Source organism: Panthera pardus, unplaced genomic scaffold (assembly GCF_024362965.1).
Source record: "Panthera pardus isolate Hobbes unplaced genomic scaffold, ASM2436296v1 HiC_scaffold_24, whole genome shotgun sequence".
Lineage (NCBI taxonomy): Eukaryota > Metazoa > Chordata > Mammalia > Carnivora > Felidae > Panthera > Panthera pardus.
This window is the reverse complement of record NW_026526810.1, coordinates 127,758,018-127,775,543: the sequence shown is the minus strand read 5'-3', so window position 1 is coordinate 127,775,543 and position 17,526 is coordinate 127,758,018. Positions and strand designations below refer to the sequence as shown.

The window sequence follows — 17,526 nt, the reverse complement described above, 5'->3', positions numbered from 1 at the left end:
TTCTGGTCCAGGCTGCCTGGGCTCTTTGAACCCTCATCACAATCAGATGAGGAAGTAGTATCATCCCCATTTTGCAGATGAAGAAACTGATGTTGAGAGGTGCAAAGTCGCTTGCCTGTAGTCCCACAGCAACTTGAGCTCCCCTTGTCCCTTTGCCCAAATCTAGTCCCTCCCATCCCGCTCTGAGTTAAGAGGCGGGAGAAGTTCAAAGAAACCAGAAAGAGCCCAGAGCAGTTTTATTTCTCCTTAGATAAATTTTGTACAGAATATATTACAGTCAGGAGTTCTCAGCTTTCACCAAAAGGTCAGAAGTTATTGCAATTGTGCCCAATGGCTCTGACGATGGAAAGGAAACTTCTAGAAAGCTGCCTGTGTCCAGAGAGAAGATAACCGTTTAAAGTCGTGGGGGGTGTGCCCCGCAGAGGGGCGCACTGGGGCTGGAATCCAGAGCAGAAGGGAAGGAGCGAGGGGGCAACAGGGCGGCCTGGGCTTGGGCGGGCTGGGAGCGGCCTCTCTACCAGAAGCAGTGCCCGGGCTGTCTGGCCAGGACCTGCAAAGGGGACAGGAGAGCCAGGACTGCTGGGTGCCTCGGGGCCCTGGCTGGGGGGGCCGGCTGGCGTGTCAGCCCCGGCGCAGTGCCTGCAGCTGGCGGGCCACCTTCTCCAGCTCTGCCTCGATGGCCAACAGGCTTTCCAGCTCCTGGTCCTAGGAGAGAACATCAAGGGTCATTCACATGGAGGGTGCAGTCTGCCAGACTGGTTGTGCCACTGGCTAGCTGTGTGGCCTCAGGTGGCTTTGCCTCTCCCAGCTTTAGGGCTTTCATCCAGATCATGGGGACAGAGATGCCACCCTGCTGGGCCGCTCTGAGGATTACTGTGCACAAGAAATGGGCATAGGAGCCTTGACCCCACACCACCCCGGTAGCCTCATCCAGACCTGCCTTCCCCTGAATGGCTCTGGGCAGGCACGTGGAAAATGAAGCCTTCGGTGCTCTTCAGTGTTCCTTAGCTCCTCACCCCAAGGCCTAGACTGTGACAATGGCCCTGACCGTGAGTCCAGGCTTCCCTGCTTGAGGAGCCATGGGCCTTTAGCACAGGCTTGAGGACGTGAGGGCTTCCCTGCTTCTTCCTGCCTAGGGTTGGGCCTGGATGCTCGGTCCCAATCATAGGGGGACCCAGCTCTGGCTGCCAGGGTGGTTCAGGGCAGCAGGGGACCCTTCTGTGACCTCTGCTCTGTGCCCCAGCCTCAGGAAGCTTTCAGGGTCCCCTGAACTGGGGCCGATGCCCACAAGCAGATGCCCTTGGACTTGGAGCAGGAGTCGGGGAAGGCCACGCCCTCACCCTCGGTCTTGACCTGGGAAGGGTAGTCTTGCTGGGGTCCCTGCCAGATGCCAGGCTGTGGAGGGCACCCATTGGGACCACTTGGAACAGACAGACAGTGGTTGTCATGGAAATAGGGACCTTAAAGCCTTCTGTCTTGGAGTGAAATTCTGTGATGCCGGAACATTTCTAAGAAGACCCTTGAGCTGGGTGGAAGAGGCCTCTGCCCTGTCCTGTCCACAGGACTCTGGGGTCCCCATTTCTGTGCTCTGCAGTCCAGGGCTTTCTCTGCCCGTGGAGAAGGGAGCTGGCAGGCATCTCAGGGTAACTTGCTTGCTCTTTCCAGCTTCTGTGGGTTGGGGAGGGGCAAGCAAAGGTGCCCAGGCTTGTCCTGGTCCAAAGCTAGGGATGGAGGGCAGTCTCCTGGGCACATAGAGAGATGACCTCTCCTAGCTCCTGCTGCTAAGGAATTTTCTCCCTCTAAGGCTGCCAAGACTCTGGTCCCAGCCCAGAGAAAGGTTGGGACCCAAGGAAGGGGCCACATCCTTTTCTGGGTGGGCAGAGAGAACTGGGGTCATGGGTAGATTCCAGTCCCCAGCAGGGCCCTGACTTCGACCTGGACACTGAGGCCTGAACCACGGAGCCCTAAAGCCTCCTCTAGCTCCAAGATGGTACTGCCAGCCTGGCAGGGACCCCAACTCCCACTCCTCACCTCTGGGGCTACATCCCAGCATCCCATTGAGCTAACCAGGTATCCCTGAACATGGCCAGGTTTTGAAAGCTCATGTGTGTTCTGACCATAATAATGAGGTGAGCAGAAAGGACTCCTTACCGCATTTGAGAAATGGGGGAACCAATGAGGCTCAGAGAAGGGGAGTAACCCGCCCAAGGTCACACAGCTAGGAAGAGGCAGAACCCAGGTCTCCTGGCACATCCATGCCTCCCTCACCCACTCACCACCAGGCCCCGTGGTCCCACTGGCCCTGCCCTGGCCCCACCGGAGGGAGGCAGGGTCTGAACCTTGGAGGAGGGTGTGCCTGGGCTGCCTGGGGGCCAGGAGAGGACATTGCTGGACCAACCACAGGGATTTCCCAGGAAATCGCCGGGCACCTTCCGTGCCCTCCCAGCTCTTGGGGCCACGATGCCCTCCTTGGGCCAGTCCCTGCCAGGTCCTTTCTTTTCCAAGTTCCCTCCGTCCAAAGCTCCAGCTTCACCCCTCACTCCTGCTTCACACCCAAACCTGCGGGGGCCCCCTATCACCTCCAGGACAGAGACCCACGAAGTGCCTTCAGGCATTGGCTGAACCACCTCTCCTGTCTCCACGACCCGATCTGGACAGCCCTCTCTTGCCTGCCTGTCCGCCAACTTTACCGGGTGCCTCTGTGAGCCAGGGTTCACTCGCCTCCCTGCCTGACCCGTCCTCACCCCTGCCCCTGCTCTGCCCCTCTCCCGAGAGCCCCCCGTCCAAGTGCCTCTCCAGCCTCAGACCCGAGGGGACGGTGTGTGTCCCCTCAGGGGGGCAGGGCCCACACTCTGGAGGCCTGGCCTGGGGCTGGCACCCGCCCCCATACCAACCTCCGGTCTGCGGTTGGCACTGCCCTCCTCCTCCTTCTTCTCCTCCGGGTAGCTGCGCACCTGGAGGGGCAGGCCCGCCTCGACGCTGTCCTCCCGGGAGGACGGCCTCCAGCCTCGTCGCAGCTGCAGCCCAGGGCCCCTGAAGTCGTAGGCCCGGGCCCGGAAGGAGAGCTTCATGGAGCTGTCGGGGTCCTCCTCCTCGCCCTCCCCCTCCAGCCGCTTCTCGGCCGTCAGCTCCTTGGCCAGCTGGTCCATCCTGCTCCATCGCTTGGCATCTTCCCACTCGTTGGACAGCTGCTCCTCCTCCTGCTCCTGCTCCTGCTCCAGCTCCCTGCTCTTCCCGCCCCGGAAGAGGCCTTGAGGGGCCTCTGCCATCTCCTCCTCCTCCTCCTGCCGAGAGTGCTCCCGTGCCCCCTTCCCCTCGGGGGGCTGAGCCTCCTCAGCCCCGGTCTTCCTGGCTCCATCCACAGCCAGAGCCTTGGGCCATCCTGGAGCTGGTGGTGGACAAGAGCAGGAGAATGAAGGAGGGCCCGCCACTTTCCCTGGTCCCTGCCACTCCCCAGGGCCTCTCTGTGGCCATCGCTGGGGCCACAGACCATGCTCAGGGTCCAGCCCAGCCTCTCCGCAATAATTGCACTTGGAGGAAGAAGCCATCTTGACACCGTGCTTTGCAAGACCCTCTCAAAGCTCAGAGGGGTGGGCTGGCCAGAGCTTGCCTCTTCTGCGAGCCTTCTCCTCTGAGGAGCCCCCGATCCGGGAGCCACCCAGCTGGGGAGGGAGGAAGGACCCTTACAAGGCCTCATGGGGGGCCAGGGGCCTCTCCCAAACCCTGGGTGAAGCTGACACTGTCCCTAGACCAACCTGCTTTCGCCTATCAGGCTGTCCCTCTGTTCCCGAAGCCCACCCACCCTGCAAAGCCCCTCTGGCCTCCTTGGTTGGAGGGGAGGGGCTGTGTGGACTAGTGGGAGATGCAGGGTTTTGGAGTCAGCCAAACCTGGGTGGTTGGAATCAGCTTTTGCTACAAATTAGCTGTGTGACCTTGGGCAAATTACTTAACCTCTCTGAGTCTCAGTTTTCCATCTGGAAAATGGAGATACACCTACTTTTCAGGGTTGCTGTGAAGGTGCAATGAAATTATGAATGAGGTCCTCCCTCCCACCCTCTGCCTGACACATTTGTTGAGGGGTCTCAGACGTCATACATACTCTCGTCCCTCTGGGTCTCCTTGTAGCCAAGGCTTGGGTGGGGGTTAAATGCTGCGGTGGGGCCTTCTTCTTCGGGGACAGCCTTCTCTCCAGCCTCTGTGTCCTCCTCCTCTTCCTCCTCCTCTTCGCGCTTTGCCTGCTGCTCTTGCTCTACACCCAGGCCCTTCTCTCTGTCCACTGGACCCTGGGAGAGGCTCCCTCTGTCCCCCTGGGCCTGTGGGCCTGAGTGTTTCTGGCTGGGAAGGCTGGCTGGGGGGTGGGCGTTGGAGGCTTCCTGCTCCCCTGGGGCCTGGTTGTCTTCCTCGACCTTGGACCCTTGTTCAGGCTCCGGGGAGGCCTGGGGCCTGGCTCCATCTGTGTCTCCATCATTCTTCTCTGTCTCTTTAGAATCCCCTCTTTTCTCCGCAGCATCCTTGGAGGATGCCTCTTCTGTCACCTCTGCAGAAACAACAAAGTCAGGCCCTGAGGGCCAGGCCACACACGGAGTCTCCCCGAGAGCCCAATTGCAGAACTTAGACATTGTATCTTTTTTTTTTTTTTTCTGAACAGCAAGCAAAAGTTTATTAGAGTATAAGATTAGAAAGTAAGAATAGTAGGAAAGCTCTCTCTACAGAGAGGGGACATTCGAAAGTGAATGCCCTAGTCATTGTATCTTTTGGCTTCTAGAAAGTCCAGACCAAGACTTATGACACAGTTAGCATTACTTGCTCTGTGTCTGGGTCTGACCTGAGTACAACTGGCGTATCTTTCTTCCTTTATAATTCTACTTTCTTTAAAAAAATTTTTTTACTGTTTGTTTTTGAGAGAGAGAGACAGACAGACAGTGCAAGCAGGAAAGGGGCAGAGAGAGTGGGAGTCACAGAATCTGAAGCGGGCTCCAGGCTCCGAGCTGTCAGCACAGAGCCTGATGTGGGGCTTGAACCCACGGACCATGAGATCATAACCTGAGCCAAAGTCCTACACTCGACTGACCGAGCCACCCAGGCGCCTCTGCAATTATACCTCTTAAAGCAGGAAGTGATTAAAAAAAAAAAAAAGACCTTGAAAGGTCTTAACCTCTGTATGAGAGGCATCATCACTACACGTTCCTTCTCCTCTCCGTGTGAGGCTTCTCTGTCTTGATGTCCTGTGAAAGTGCTCAACTATTTGTAGGGTTTCATTAAAAGGCATTTTAGGGCAGCCTGGGTGGCTCAGTCTTTTCAGCGCCTGATTCTGGATTTTGGCTCAGGTCATGATCTCATGGTTCACGAGTTCAAGCCCCGCGTCGGGCTCTTGCACTGACAGTGCAGAGCCTGCTTGGGATTCTCTATCCCTGTCTCTCTCTCTGCCCCTCCTCTTCTCTCTGTCTCAGTCTCTCTCTCAAAATAAATAAGCTCTAAAAAAAAAACAAAAACAAAAAACCATTTTCGGCTGGCTGCCTTGAAGATAGGCTTTTACCCGGTAAAAATCCCTCCCTGCACCAGAGTGATTACTATTGAACAAAGCCTCGCCAAGTACGTGCCGCCATTTGACTCCAGGACTCCAGGTGAAAGTGCTCCCATCCCGTTTACAGAAAGTCCGCCTGATCCTCAGAGGGTGACCTGTCCGTGCTCACAGTCCGTGGGCAGCAGGGTCTTGAATCCAAGTCTCCAGATGCTAAGTACAGGGTGCTCTTTGCCCTGACACATAACTGCCTCCCCCATTAAAGCCTCCAGGTGCCCCAGATGGAAGTCCATGGAGATCCTTGGTCCTAGAAACTGGCCTGCCCACCCACCTATGTGCAAAGAGCAGGCCTTGTGGGGATACTTTGTAGCTGTTTCCGGGCAGGAGGATGAGTACTAGGGCATCACCTTGACCTCAGCCATGATCTCTTTGGACCTTAGAAGCTCTTGTGGCTTCAAGAAAGATGATCCAGGTTCATTCAGTGTTTGAGACCTCCTCTCCTGGGACCCTCCTATGACAGGACTATGCCGAGGCACCACCAAATCCCAGGAGGACAGGTGCCAGGGGCAGGGGTTCTTCTGCAAGGGCTTCTGGGAAGATCCAGAGTTGAGGCTGCCCTCCCACCAGACCAGAGACTTCCTGCCCTGAGCATGAGCCCCTGTGGTGGGCAGGCTTTGCAGTGACATAGACCCGGATTCGCATCTCGTTATGCTGCTTACCTTGGGCAAGGTACTTAACCCCTCTGGGCCTCAGTTTCCCCATTTTTAAAGGGAAGACTGAAATGATAGCTCCTTTACAAGGCCTAAAGGAGGGTCTCCTGACTCCAGGGAGACCTTGATCTTATGACTACTGTTATGATCTCCTCCGTCCCCAGCCTCCAGCTAGACTGGCCAGCACTGACCTTTCAGCTCTGCCTGGTCATTCTGCTTCTCAAGAGCCTCTGAGAGTCCATCCTCAAGACCGCTGTGTTTCTTCTGATGTGCCCTCTCCTTGGCACCTGGTATGAGAAAAGGAGGGGAAAAAAAAAAAAGAAAAGGAGAAAAAAGTCCCATTTTGCCAAGCCAGCCCTGGGATATTTGTCTGTGAGAACGAAGGCTTCTGTTTCCTTATCTGTAAACTGGACATGTCATGTTCCAAGTCTGCTTAATGAGAGACTGAGGGGGCAAGACCCAGGCGGGGGGCCACCCCTTCTCAGCTGGGGCTCATCAGGCAGCCACGGCACCTGTCCACACTCAAGTTTCCCACCTGAGATAAGAACAAGCCCTGCTTGCTGCCTCTTAGAGCAATAAAGACTCAGATGGAACACAGGGTCCCAGGGGTGGGAGCAGAGAGGTAGCTAGGGGACTCTGCAACAGGAGACAGCAGTGACTGCTTGCCCCCTCATGGGGGATCTTGAATCAGGTGAGCCCTGTTCCCCCAGGTCCTGGGGAGAAGGCCAAGCACGTGCTTGAATCCCAGTTCTGCTGCCGTGATCCACACACCCCTCTCCCTGCATGGACCCCAGGCTGCTGCTATTTTCCCCATGCTGGGAATCTCTGGAGTGGCCAGAGGCACCGACACAGCGGTTGTGGGCCAGGGAAGGAAGCCCAGATTTGACCCCGGGAAGGCCTTGGTTCACACCTCCTGGCGATTCTTTGCTCTGTGACCTTGGGTAACTTGGTCTATCCAAGACTTGGTTGCTCATCTACAAAACAGGGCTGCTGTTTGGTATGCAGAAGTTGTTCTGCGTGCAGAAGAGAGAGTGGATGGACGGATGGTTGGATGGATGGAAGGACAGGTGGACATATAGCTATGTCCCATACTCTTTCAGTAGAAAACAGTAATATGTATGTGTATTGGAAACTGTTCATAATGGATACACGCACATATATGTGTATACAGGTGTTTCAGGACACATTCCCCCATAACAGTCTGTGTTGACACTATATTTAATTATTTAAATGTAGTATCTTAGTCATTCAATATTTAATTTTTAAATTATCGTATTGCAATAAAACATTTAATGTTCAGCTAAAAAAAAAAAAACCCACCAGGGTCAATGATGATGAAATTAATGAGACAGGCAGTAACTGCCACGGCTCCGTTCAGCACCCGCTCTGTCCCAGGCACTCACTTCAGACTCCCAGCAACTATACGAGACAGGTGCTTGCCTTCCGTTCTCACACACGTGGCCTGGTCCTCTCCAAAGGCCTCAGAGTGGGGGTCTCCCCAGAGCTGGAGAAGTCTTCATGCCTCCGATCCCACCCCCCACCCGAGACAGAAGCCCAGCCCTCAAGAGAGACCCTCATTTCCTTTGGAAGCAGATGCAATGTTCTCGACTGAGGTCCCATTCCCAGAGAGAGGCACAATGCCAGCGGCCCTGCCCCCAAATAAATAGCCACTTCCCACAGGATGTCAGCTCGGGGCAGATGCAAGGCCAGAACGCATTTTGTTTAACTTTCCAGGTTCCTATGAACGCAGGAAGGAACCTGAGGCTGGGCATCTGTGGGATGACATCAGTCTAACCCTCCATCCCAGCATCCTGTCCCGGCTCTGCTTGAATATCCTCAGTGACAAGGGGCTCACTCCCTCACAAAGTCACTCCATTCTCAAGAGTATCAGTGGATTTTCTTAATCTCTAAAGCATGCTGAAAGTCTGGTCTGTGTTTTGGGGGTGAGCAAGACCTTGCTTCCCCCATCAACCCCTTGAGCAGAAGCTCACAAGAAGAAAGGGGCCTGTCCTCTCTTCTGGAGACCAATTTTCTTTTAACAGAGGAAAGGGATTCTCTCTGTAACCTAGTCTTAAAAGCGCCCCCACTGAAATGACTGAACTGCAGAGATGGGGTATTTGGAGAGCTGCGTCTGGTCTTGGCATGTCCTTAACTTACTGTGTGACCTTGGACAAGTCGCTCAACCTCTCTGGGCCTTACTCTCCTTAACTGTATCAATGACAAATTGGACCAGGGCATGAAGGACCCCATCTTCCTACTCTATAACTGGAAGAATCAGAGAGAAATAGGGCATTGCTCAAACTCACACCCTGGTTTTCTCTCAATTACTGGAATTTACCCAGTAAATTCATATGCAGTGACTGGAAAATACCTTGGAGAGCAAGATCTTGGAGTTCTTTCAGCAAATTCTGATGTCGCAGGATTGAGAGGATCCGTTCATCTGCAATGAAGAGAGTCGTTATGGGTGGTTTCCAGAGAACAGCCAAGAAAGAGATGACTATCAATATTTTCAGCTGAACACAAGGAATTTATTTTGGACACTCAAAACCTGGGCAGCAGCCTTAAGATTGGGTCTTGAGAAGACACTTTTGAAATGGCCTCCTCTCCAAGGTGCCAATTCTTCCTACTACATCAGCAAGGTCAGCCACTGGCCCAGCACCCAGACCTCAGCCAAGAGGTGGCAGGCCCCCAGGTGAGGTAGGTGTCTCTACCCACATCATGTCTTCCAATATTCATCTCCATGCCTGATCCACCTGGGCTATCCTTTCCTATCTACTGATTTCCAACCTTTCTCTGAAAGTCCAACCCAATGTTGGACCCATCCAACAGCTGATCAGAACTTGACTGCTTGGTTGGAAAGACTTTGTCCTTCTCAGGCCAACCCCCACACTTCTTTATTCATCACATACCTATAGATTGTCTAGCAGGTGTTAGAGGCTGCTCTTGGCTCTGGGGGTCTAGTACACAAAATCTCTATTCACAGGGTGGACGGCCCTGCTTTCATTCTGCCCAGAATTCTAGTTAATTGGGTTCCTATCTGTTCCATCTGCCAGTCTGTAAGTTCCAGAAGCACAGGGGCTGTGACCCCCCTCATCTCTCCAGACCACTCAGACCCTAGCACAGGCCTGCCCAGGGCAGGCACTCGATCAGTGACTGTTGAATTAAGTCACTGAATTCTGCTCAAAGCCACACACCCGGATCCTCACCCCCAGCCCTGCCCGTACCTCCTCGGAGGGTCTCGAAACACTCCTGGCTGACAGGCATGGGGCTGGGCTTGGAAAGCGTGTCGGAGATGACCTCAACGATGCACTTCATCACCTGGAAAGAGAGTGGGTGGGGGGAAGGCTGGGGCTGGTTTGTGTATGGGGTTCAGCCCCAGAGGCTCCACAGCAAATTTCTAATGAGAATATAAGGACATTTGCTTTTGTCTTCAGGAGTCAATGGATGCCCGTCTCAGGGGCACAGCTTTGTGTTCTTAGCCAGACAATAACCACAATAAAAGAAAACGCTTATATGGTGTTTGCCATGTGCCCAGTGATCTAATCACATAGCCAGCAGGTGCCCCTCTGAGGTACCAAGCGTCTCTCCAAAGAAGGGGAAACTGCTCCTGGGCATGGAGGTATGGCTTGCAGAAGTCCTTGAACCTTGCAGATGCCTCAAAGGGCAACTATCTCCAGGAAGTATTTCTGGACTGCCCAGAGAAGAACAAAGACCTTCCCTGGCTTTACTCTGTCTGGAAACAGGATGTGGATCACTGTCTCCCAACATTCGTGATGTTGTCACCTGCAAGGAGTGACAGCCTCCCAGTCTGGCTCTACATTGGGCCAGGGGATGAATCCTGTGGCCGGAGGTGGGCACACATCAGCTACATCGACGCGCCTGCCTATTCCAGGCCCATGGCAGCCATATCTCCGAAGGTTTTGTCTCAGGCCCAGAAAGGTGCTGTGGATAATCAGGCACCTGGTAAGTGGATATTGGAAGGTAGTGCCAACTGGAGTGCAGCATCCTAGCTGTGTGATCTTGGACATGTGACTTGACCTCTCTGAGCCTCAATTTTCCCACTTGTAAAATGAGAGTGAGAAGACTTTCCCGCTCCCCTCCCAGGGTGATCAGACACAGATGGAAAAACACTCTATAAAGCATGAAGTGCCCCACACACCAAGAGAGGGATTCACAACTTTCAACCTGCTTCAGCTGCCTAGAGCAGGGCAGAAAACCAGGAGGTGCCAGACATGCATCAGGGATTGCTGGTGGGGAGTGAGGGGGTGGCAGGCTGTGTCTATGGGCTGCCAAAGCAAGCCATCCAAAAATTCAGGATGGCAAACTGGCAAAGAGGCTCTACAGTAGTCACAGCATCATAGGATGGAATATTTAGGTCTTAACCAGCTGTTAATGGTGCTCCTGCCCCAGGCTGCTAGGTGGAGTATGGTGACCACGGTGTCTCCCATAGAGATCTGGTAGGAAGAGCCCTCAAGTGTTTACCCTGCATCCCCCTGCAACCCCATACCTCACACTGGGAATGGCAGTCACCAGTCCATGAGGACAGGTTCTGGGACAGAGGAACTGGGCATGGGCCCCAAGAATAATAAAGAGCCTCAAAAGGGAAGCCCTAGGAATAATGGTGCCCATTTACTGAGGACCTGCCATTTGCCAGGCACCTGACATCTATGATTCCCTACTCTCATGACTTCCCTCAAGGGAAATACTACAGATGGGAAAAGTGGAAGCTCAGAGAAGCTCAGGAACTTTACCAAGACCACACAGCTATAAGAGTGCAAGTAAATTAAATCACTAAATTCTGCCAAGTGAAATACAGGAAATATAATTGAGCAAATAGAGGCTGAAATTGCTTTGCTGTTTTGGGTTTAACCATAGCCTCTCTGGAATGGAAGAAAACAGCTCCTGAAAAGGTGAGGAGTAGAAATTTCCCTGAGTCTCAAGTGGGGTTATCTGTGAGCATCAGAAACTGGAAAAATAGCCCCAGCCTAGACATGAATGGATTCCAAATATATACCCAACAGAGTGTCTGTCTCGCTGGCTACAGAACTCCCCATTGGTATCTCCTAAGGCCCTTTCGGGGAGGGACATGCACCATAAGCCCTAAATGGCCAGCACCCTGGGTACAGAAGCCATGATCAAGAGTCTTCTCATTCTGGCCCTTTGGGAGAGCCAGGGCTTGAGTGCCTGGGGGGTGGGGGTGGGAGGGCAGCTAGCAGAACCTTGGGAGGAGGGGAAGACCAAAGGGGGAGGCCAGAGCCAGAGAAATGAAGACCATCCTTGCAGGTCTGTGGACAACCACAGCCACAGAGAAGTCCCCCCACCTAACCCAGCAGCTCATGGTAGGCCTGCCAGATGTGGAGTGTTCAAGGCAGTAGGCCTGGCACCTTGGCCCAGCAGCTAAGACACAGGCCCCATCGGCAGCATACCCAGCTCAGATGAAGCTGGGGAAGTCCCCACAGCAGGATGGCAGGGAAATCTAGCAGTCTTTGATATCTTCTTTTGCAAGCTGTCCCCAGGCTCAGCAGCCGCAGTGCTGGCTCTTGGCTTTATGCCAAACTCACTCCTGCAGCTGCCTAAAAACTGGCTGTGAGGCGTCCACTGGGCTTCCTACCCGCCATCCCGGGGGCATCCCCATTCCCCTTCTTACCTCGGTGTCCCCTTTATTCATAGGGCTGTTCACAGGGAGGGCAATGACTGGGGAAAAAATAGAGAACTGGGGTCACTCCTCTGCTCCAAGGGGAGAGCCCAGTCCTTCCTGACCCAGTTTACAGGGGGCCCATTCATCCCAGTGCTCCCCTCAAAACTGCTCCCACCCAGTGGTTCTGTTTCCTTTCCCTGGCTGCTGCTCCCATGGGTATGGCCCCCAGAGGCTACACTGAGCTCCCTAACACTGCCTTTTGGGAAAGTTCCTGCTCTGGGTGGGGGGGGGGGGGGAGGTGGGAGGGGAGGCAGGGGAGAGGACTGGAAGCTAATGCTAGGAAAACAAGGGCAGCGGCTGAGTGGGATTGGGGTGGAGAAGGAAGCGAGGAGAGGAAGACAGACCCCAGAGGTGTGGGAAAAGAGACGGAGGAGGAGGATTGTGAGAGATGATGCGGAGGGGTAGAAGCCAAGGGCAGAAAGATAGAGCAGGAGGGGGGAAGAGAAAGAGAGACGAGAGCGGGAGCCAGCAACGGTTCTCCCATCTCCCCCAATGACCTTGGCCAGCCACGGCACGGAGCCAGAACTGGCCCAGATGCAGTCGAGACGTCGAGCCCAGACAAGGGGTAGGGGGCGCCGGGGTGAGGGGGAAGGGTGTGTCCTGCCGCGCGGGGTCAGGAGTCTGGCCCGCCAAAGAGTCCGTCCGGTAGGTCTACGGGTTTGGGGCCGAGACCGCTGCGGGGTCAGCAGGGAGGCGGTGGCGCTGTCCGCGGTGCTGAAAACTCGCCGGGCCGGAGGGGAGGCACGAGGGGCGCGCGGCGCTGCGCGGAGCCTCGACCTCAGGGCAGGCGGGGGCGCCCAGGACCCTCTCCCACGAGACCCCGCGGTCGCTCACCTTGCCCGGCGCAGAACAGAAGCGCCAGGACAGCGGCGGAGCGCATGGCGAACCCGAGGCGCAGAGCAGTTGGCGGTCTGGGCCCCGGCACCGCAGGCACCCTGGCGAGGGCTGGCTGGACGGGCGGCCTGGGAGCGGGCTGTGGCGGCGCTGGCGCGGATTGGGGGCGGGGGGCGCGGCTTCCCTCTCGGCGTCCGTCTGTCGGCCCACCCACCAGCCTCTGTGCAGTGGGCTCTGGTACTGCAAGAATTTATATACCCCCGACCCCGGAAATGACGTCATCGGGACCGCCTCTGCCCCCTTTCCCCACCCCTCCGGGGGGTCCGGCAGCAGCTCGCTCCGCCCTCAGCTTCACGCCTCTGGCTTCTGCTGTCCGCCGCTGGGCTCTCTTGGGTCGAGCTGTGAGACAGTTCTCTGGCTTCCAGGAGGATAGCAAGGGACCTCAGCTGATCCTCCACCCCTCGACGGTTCCACCGACTTGCTGTGGGTCCGTGGGCAAGTCACTCCCAGTCTCTGGGCCGCCTGTTCCTTCAGTGTGTGCTGAGGTCCCTGCCAGCACTAGCGCGCCACTTCATGCTCCTGAGATTCCCACAGCGGGGGCGCGCTTCCCCTGATGCCAGAGTCTGGAGGCTTGCTCCACACTCAGGGCTCCCTCAACTATCTAGCAAGTCCTGCAGCGGCCTCCCGACCCCCTTTTGGAGTAAGGCACTCCCCCCCACCCCCGACAAACCCGTTTTGTGCCTTCACAATTTGTAATTGTATTATGTATTTATGTATTTGAAAACGTTTGGTCGCCATTGCTTTCTGAGGGCAGCACCTGGCACAGAGTAAACGCATTTAATAGATACCTGTTGAATGTACTGATTGAAAGTTCAAGCCAGGGAAGAATGAGTGAATCCTGGGCTCTGGCCATTGTTGAACAGCTCTCCTGGGGGGGTGGTGAGGGAAGAGTGGGGGGTAGTTCTAGATATTAAACCAAAACAGGAGCTCTTGTAATTTCTACTCATTAGCCCTAGTTCAGCCCCCTTAGGATCTGCTTCTTGCTGCTGCTAACCCACTGTATATTTGAGAACAGCTCTCACAGTCTCTTTGAGTGTCCTCAAAATCTGGGCGTTTGGGGGCACCTGGGTGGCTCAGCTGGTTAAGCCTCCGACCTCTGCGCAGGTCATGATCTCATGGTTTATGGGTTCCAGTCCCAGGTCGGGCTCTGTGCTGACAGCTCAGAGCCTGGAGCCTGCTTGAGAGTCTGTGTCTCCCTCTCTCTCTGCCCCTCCTCTGCTTGCTCTCTCTCTCTCTCTCTCTCTCAAAAATAAATATTAAAAACTTTTTTAAAATCTGGGCATTTTGTGTGTCAGATTGGTTTCTTGGTTTGTGTCCCTCTGCCCTGGGGCCACATTGCTGCTCTCAACCTGGATGTCACACTGGAAGCCCTTTGCCACCTGACCCCAATGTCATAGTGAACCTGGTATCTGGGCTACAGTTTGGCATCAGTTGACATTGTCCAGAGCCTCCTTCCTGCGACTCTGCCCACATCTGCTGCTGCTATTTCCTACTTCCTGCCCCACCCCATGCCCACTCCTGCCCCTAAAGGAAAACCTGGCAGGAGCTCATAGGAGACCGAAATGATCCTTTTCATGTGTTTATTCTGTCATTCAGCCACTATTTGGTTAACACCTACTATGTGCTTAGAACAGCACTCAGCTATTCTCGGTGCTGAGGATACAGCAGTGAACATAACAGACAAAGGGCTGATTCTTATGGAGTTTACATTCTAAAGGGTGAAGACAGACAATGAATAAGTAAAGAAGTGAAATGCACAGTTGTCAGGTGGAGACAAGTACTACAGACAAAAATGAAGCAGGGAGGGGGATGGGTGTGTTGGGGAGGGGTGGGGATATGTTTTAGACAGGGTGGGTCTGAGAAGTCTTCACCAAGGAAGTGATGTTTCAGCAAAGATCTGAAGGTGATGAGGGAGGGGGTTGCAGGTGTCCAGGGGAAGGGGGCCCCAGGTAGAGGCAATGGCAAGAACAAATGTCTGGTGGAAGGAATGTGCCTGGCATGTTCAAGGATTTGCAAGGAGATAGGGTGAAAGGGACTTTGAGAATATAGCTGAATAGTAACACATAGTCCATCCCCAAAACTTGGAAAATGCACAGAAATGCAGGAAAGCACCTGTACTCACACTACCCAGAGGTAAGCATCAATAATTTAAAAGTATGTACAGTATTCTATAGTCTTTGTTGAAGCAGCTCCCTTTGTAAAGGGCAGTTCCCAGAAAAAGACTTCAGCTGAGCACAGACAGAATAAGTGCATCAGGCCCTTCTGATGTGGGATCATCCTGAGTGTGTTACAAAGGACTGCAACATGCTTCATCTCCAGAGTCCTATCACACAGACTTACCCAGTCATGAGTATAGCGGTCTACCACAGTTTATTGTGTGCCACAATTTGTTTGACTAATAGACAAATAGATTTCCTAGGGCCCCCTGAGTGGCTCAGTCAGTTAAGCATCTCACTCTTGATCTCAACTCATGAGTTCAAGCCCCATGTTGAGCTCTGTGCTAGGCAGGAAGCCTGCATAAAAATAAATAAATAAATTAATTAATTAAATAAAATAAAATAAAATAAAAAATGAATAGATTTTTTTGTTTTTGTTTTTGCTGTTATATATTTCTAAATGTTTATTTGTTTATTTTGAGAGAGAGAGTGGGGGTGGAGGGACAGAGAGAGAGGGAGAGAGAGAGAATCTCAAGCAGGCTCTGTGCTGTCAGCTTAGAGCTTGACACAGGGCTCAATCTCACGAATGGTGAGATCAAGACCTGAACTGATATCAAGAGTTGGACACTTAACCAACTGAGCCACCCGGGCACCCCTTGTTTTTGCTATTATAATGAACAATCTTATAGACAAACCTCTGTGGCATTTGCAATAATTTCGTGTAATGGTAGGTGAATTCCTCAAAGGAAATGGATGTTTTTAAGACACTTGGTATGCATTGCCCAACTGCTGGGAAAGTTGAACCGCTTCCCAAGCTGAGTGGATTTTTCTCAAGGGAAATTTCAGAGCTCCTGCCTGAAGCCTTCTAAGGCCCCCAGTTCTCCAGGAGCCTGATCCTGCTTACCCCATGAAGTTGAGCATAACCAACTAGCAAAAATGTCCCAAACTAGGCTTCTAAAATGACAATGCCAATAATTGACATTTGCATCATGCTTTATAGCTCTTCAGAATGTTCATTGTTGAGCCCTTATGGTGCCCCTAAGCCTAAGGTAGAGTGGAAATTTTTTGTTTGGGTTTTTTTTTTTTTAGAGGCTGCTTTTATTTTGTTTTTCAATTTTCAATTTTTTTATTTTTAATTTGTTTATTGTTTAATTTACATCCAAGGTAGTTAGCATATGGTGCGACAATGATTTCAGGAGTAGATTCCTTAGTGCCCCTTTACCCATTTAGCCCATCCCCCTCCCCCAACCCCTCCAGTAACCCTCCGTTTGTTCTCCATATTTAAGAGTCTTTTCTGTTTTGTCCCCCTCCTTGTTTTTATATTATTTTTGTTTCCCTTCCCTTATGTTCATCTGTTTTGTCTCTTAAAGTTCTCATATGAGTGAAATCATATGATATTTGTCTTTCTCTGACTAATTTCGCTTAGCATAATGCCCTCAGGTTCCATCCACGTAGTTGCAAATGGCAAGATTTCATCCTTTTTGATTGCTGGGTAATACTCCATTGTGTGTGTGTATGTGTGTGTGCATATATATATATATATCCATTTCTTCACTGGATTATTTGTTTTTTGGGTGTTGATTTTGATAAGCTCTTTATAGATTTTTGGATCCCAACCCTTTATCTGATATGCCATTTGCAAATATCTTCTCCCATTCTGTCGGTTGCCCTTTAGTTTTTCTGATTGTTTCCTTCACTGGACCGAAGCTTTTTATTTTGATGAGGTCCCAACAGTTAATTTTTGCTTTTGTCTCCCTTGCCTCTGGAGACGTGTTGTGTAAGAGGTTGCTACGGCAGTAGAGTGGAAGTTTTGACCTTACCTTGTGGATTTGGAAACTGAGACCCAGGCTGTTAAAGTGAGCCTCCAAGGGACCGCATGGAAGGTGAATGGTAAAGTTGGACCTAGAGCTTGTTTTGCCCAAATACCCATGATTTCCCCATCTTATAATTTCTCACATACTGTTACTTCTCCCTGGGATGCCACTATGGCCTGATGAACCCCTCCATGCCTCTCAGGGCCTGAGGCAATTGTTTCCTCCTCTGTACCTCACAACACTTGCCTGAGCATTTATCACAAAGGCTGAAGGTTTTGTCTTCAGATCCTTCTATCTCATTACACTTTGAGCTCCTTGGTGCTTGGTCAATATCCTGCTCATCTTGTGACTTCAGTTCCTGGCATAATGCTGGGCACGTGGTAGGCACAAGGGAAAAATTAAAGAAGGAAAAACAACTCACATCCCTTGGTCTTATCTTTGGGCTTGGGGCTGGATTAATTAGAGCAGGATAAGCTGATGGAAAAAAAAAAGACTCCAAAATATAGTGGAGTATAATGGGATCTTGTTTCTCTCACATGCAACAGCCCAGAAGTAAACAGTGGTGTGGCTATGCCATTCTCAATATGAGATTTCCATCTTTGATACTAAGGGAGCTACTTCAGTTTCTGATATTTCTCCACCACTGCAAGGGGATAAAGGGTAGATGGAGGCCAAACAGCTTCTTTGTAAGGCTATGATAAAGAACTTGCACGATCACTTCTCACAACCCATT

At 52.7% G+C, this 17,526-nt stretch overlaps 1 protein-coding gene across 1 annotated transcript; it reads right to left on the bottom strand.

Moving 5' to 3' along the window:
* Window positions 1-508: 508 nt before the first annotated feature.
* CHGA (chromogranin A) lies at window positions 509-13,001 on the bottom strand. Its single transcript, XM_019462098.2, has 8 exons — window positions 12,764-13,001; window positions 11,879-11,925; window positions 9,456-9,549; window positions 8,603-8,671; window positions 6,423-6,518; window positions 4,100-4,537; window positions 2,895-3,388; window positions 509-705 (listed from the first exon to the last, which is right to left on the bottom strand). Exons 1-8 carry the CDS (start codon window positions 12,807-12,809, stop codon window positions 622-624), a joined length of 1,368 nt encoding a protein of 455 aa, XP_019317643.2. The 5' UTR covers window positions 12,810-13,001; the 3' UTR covers window positions 509-621.
* Window positions 13,002-17,526: the final 4,525 nt, after the last annotated feature.

Coding starts and splice junctions, on each gene's coding strand:
- CHGA (XM_019462098.2), bottom strand. CDS start 12,809: ATGCGCTCCGCCGCTGTCCTGGCGCTTCTGTTCTGCGCCGGGCAAG. Junction 8,672..9,455: donor TTTCGAGACCCTCCGAGGAG/GTACGGGCAGGG, acceptor TCTTCATTGCAG/ATGAACGGATCCTCTCAATC. Junction 3,389..4,099: donor GGAGACCCAGAGGGACGAGA/GTATGTATGACG, acceptor GTCCACCACCAG/CTCCAGGATGGCCCAAGGCT.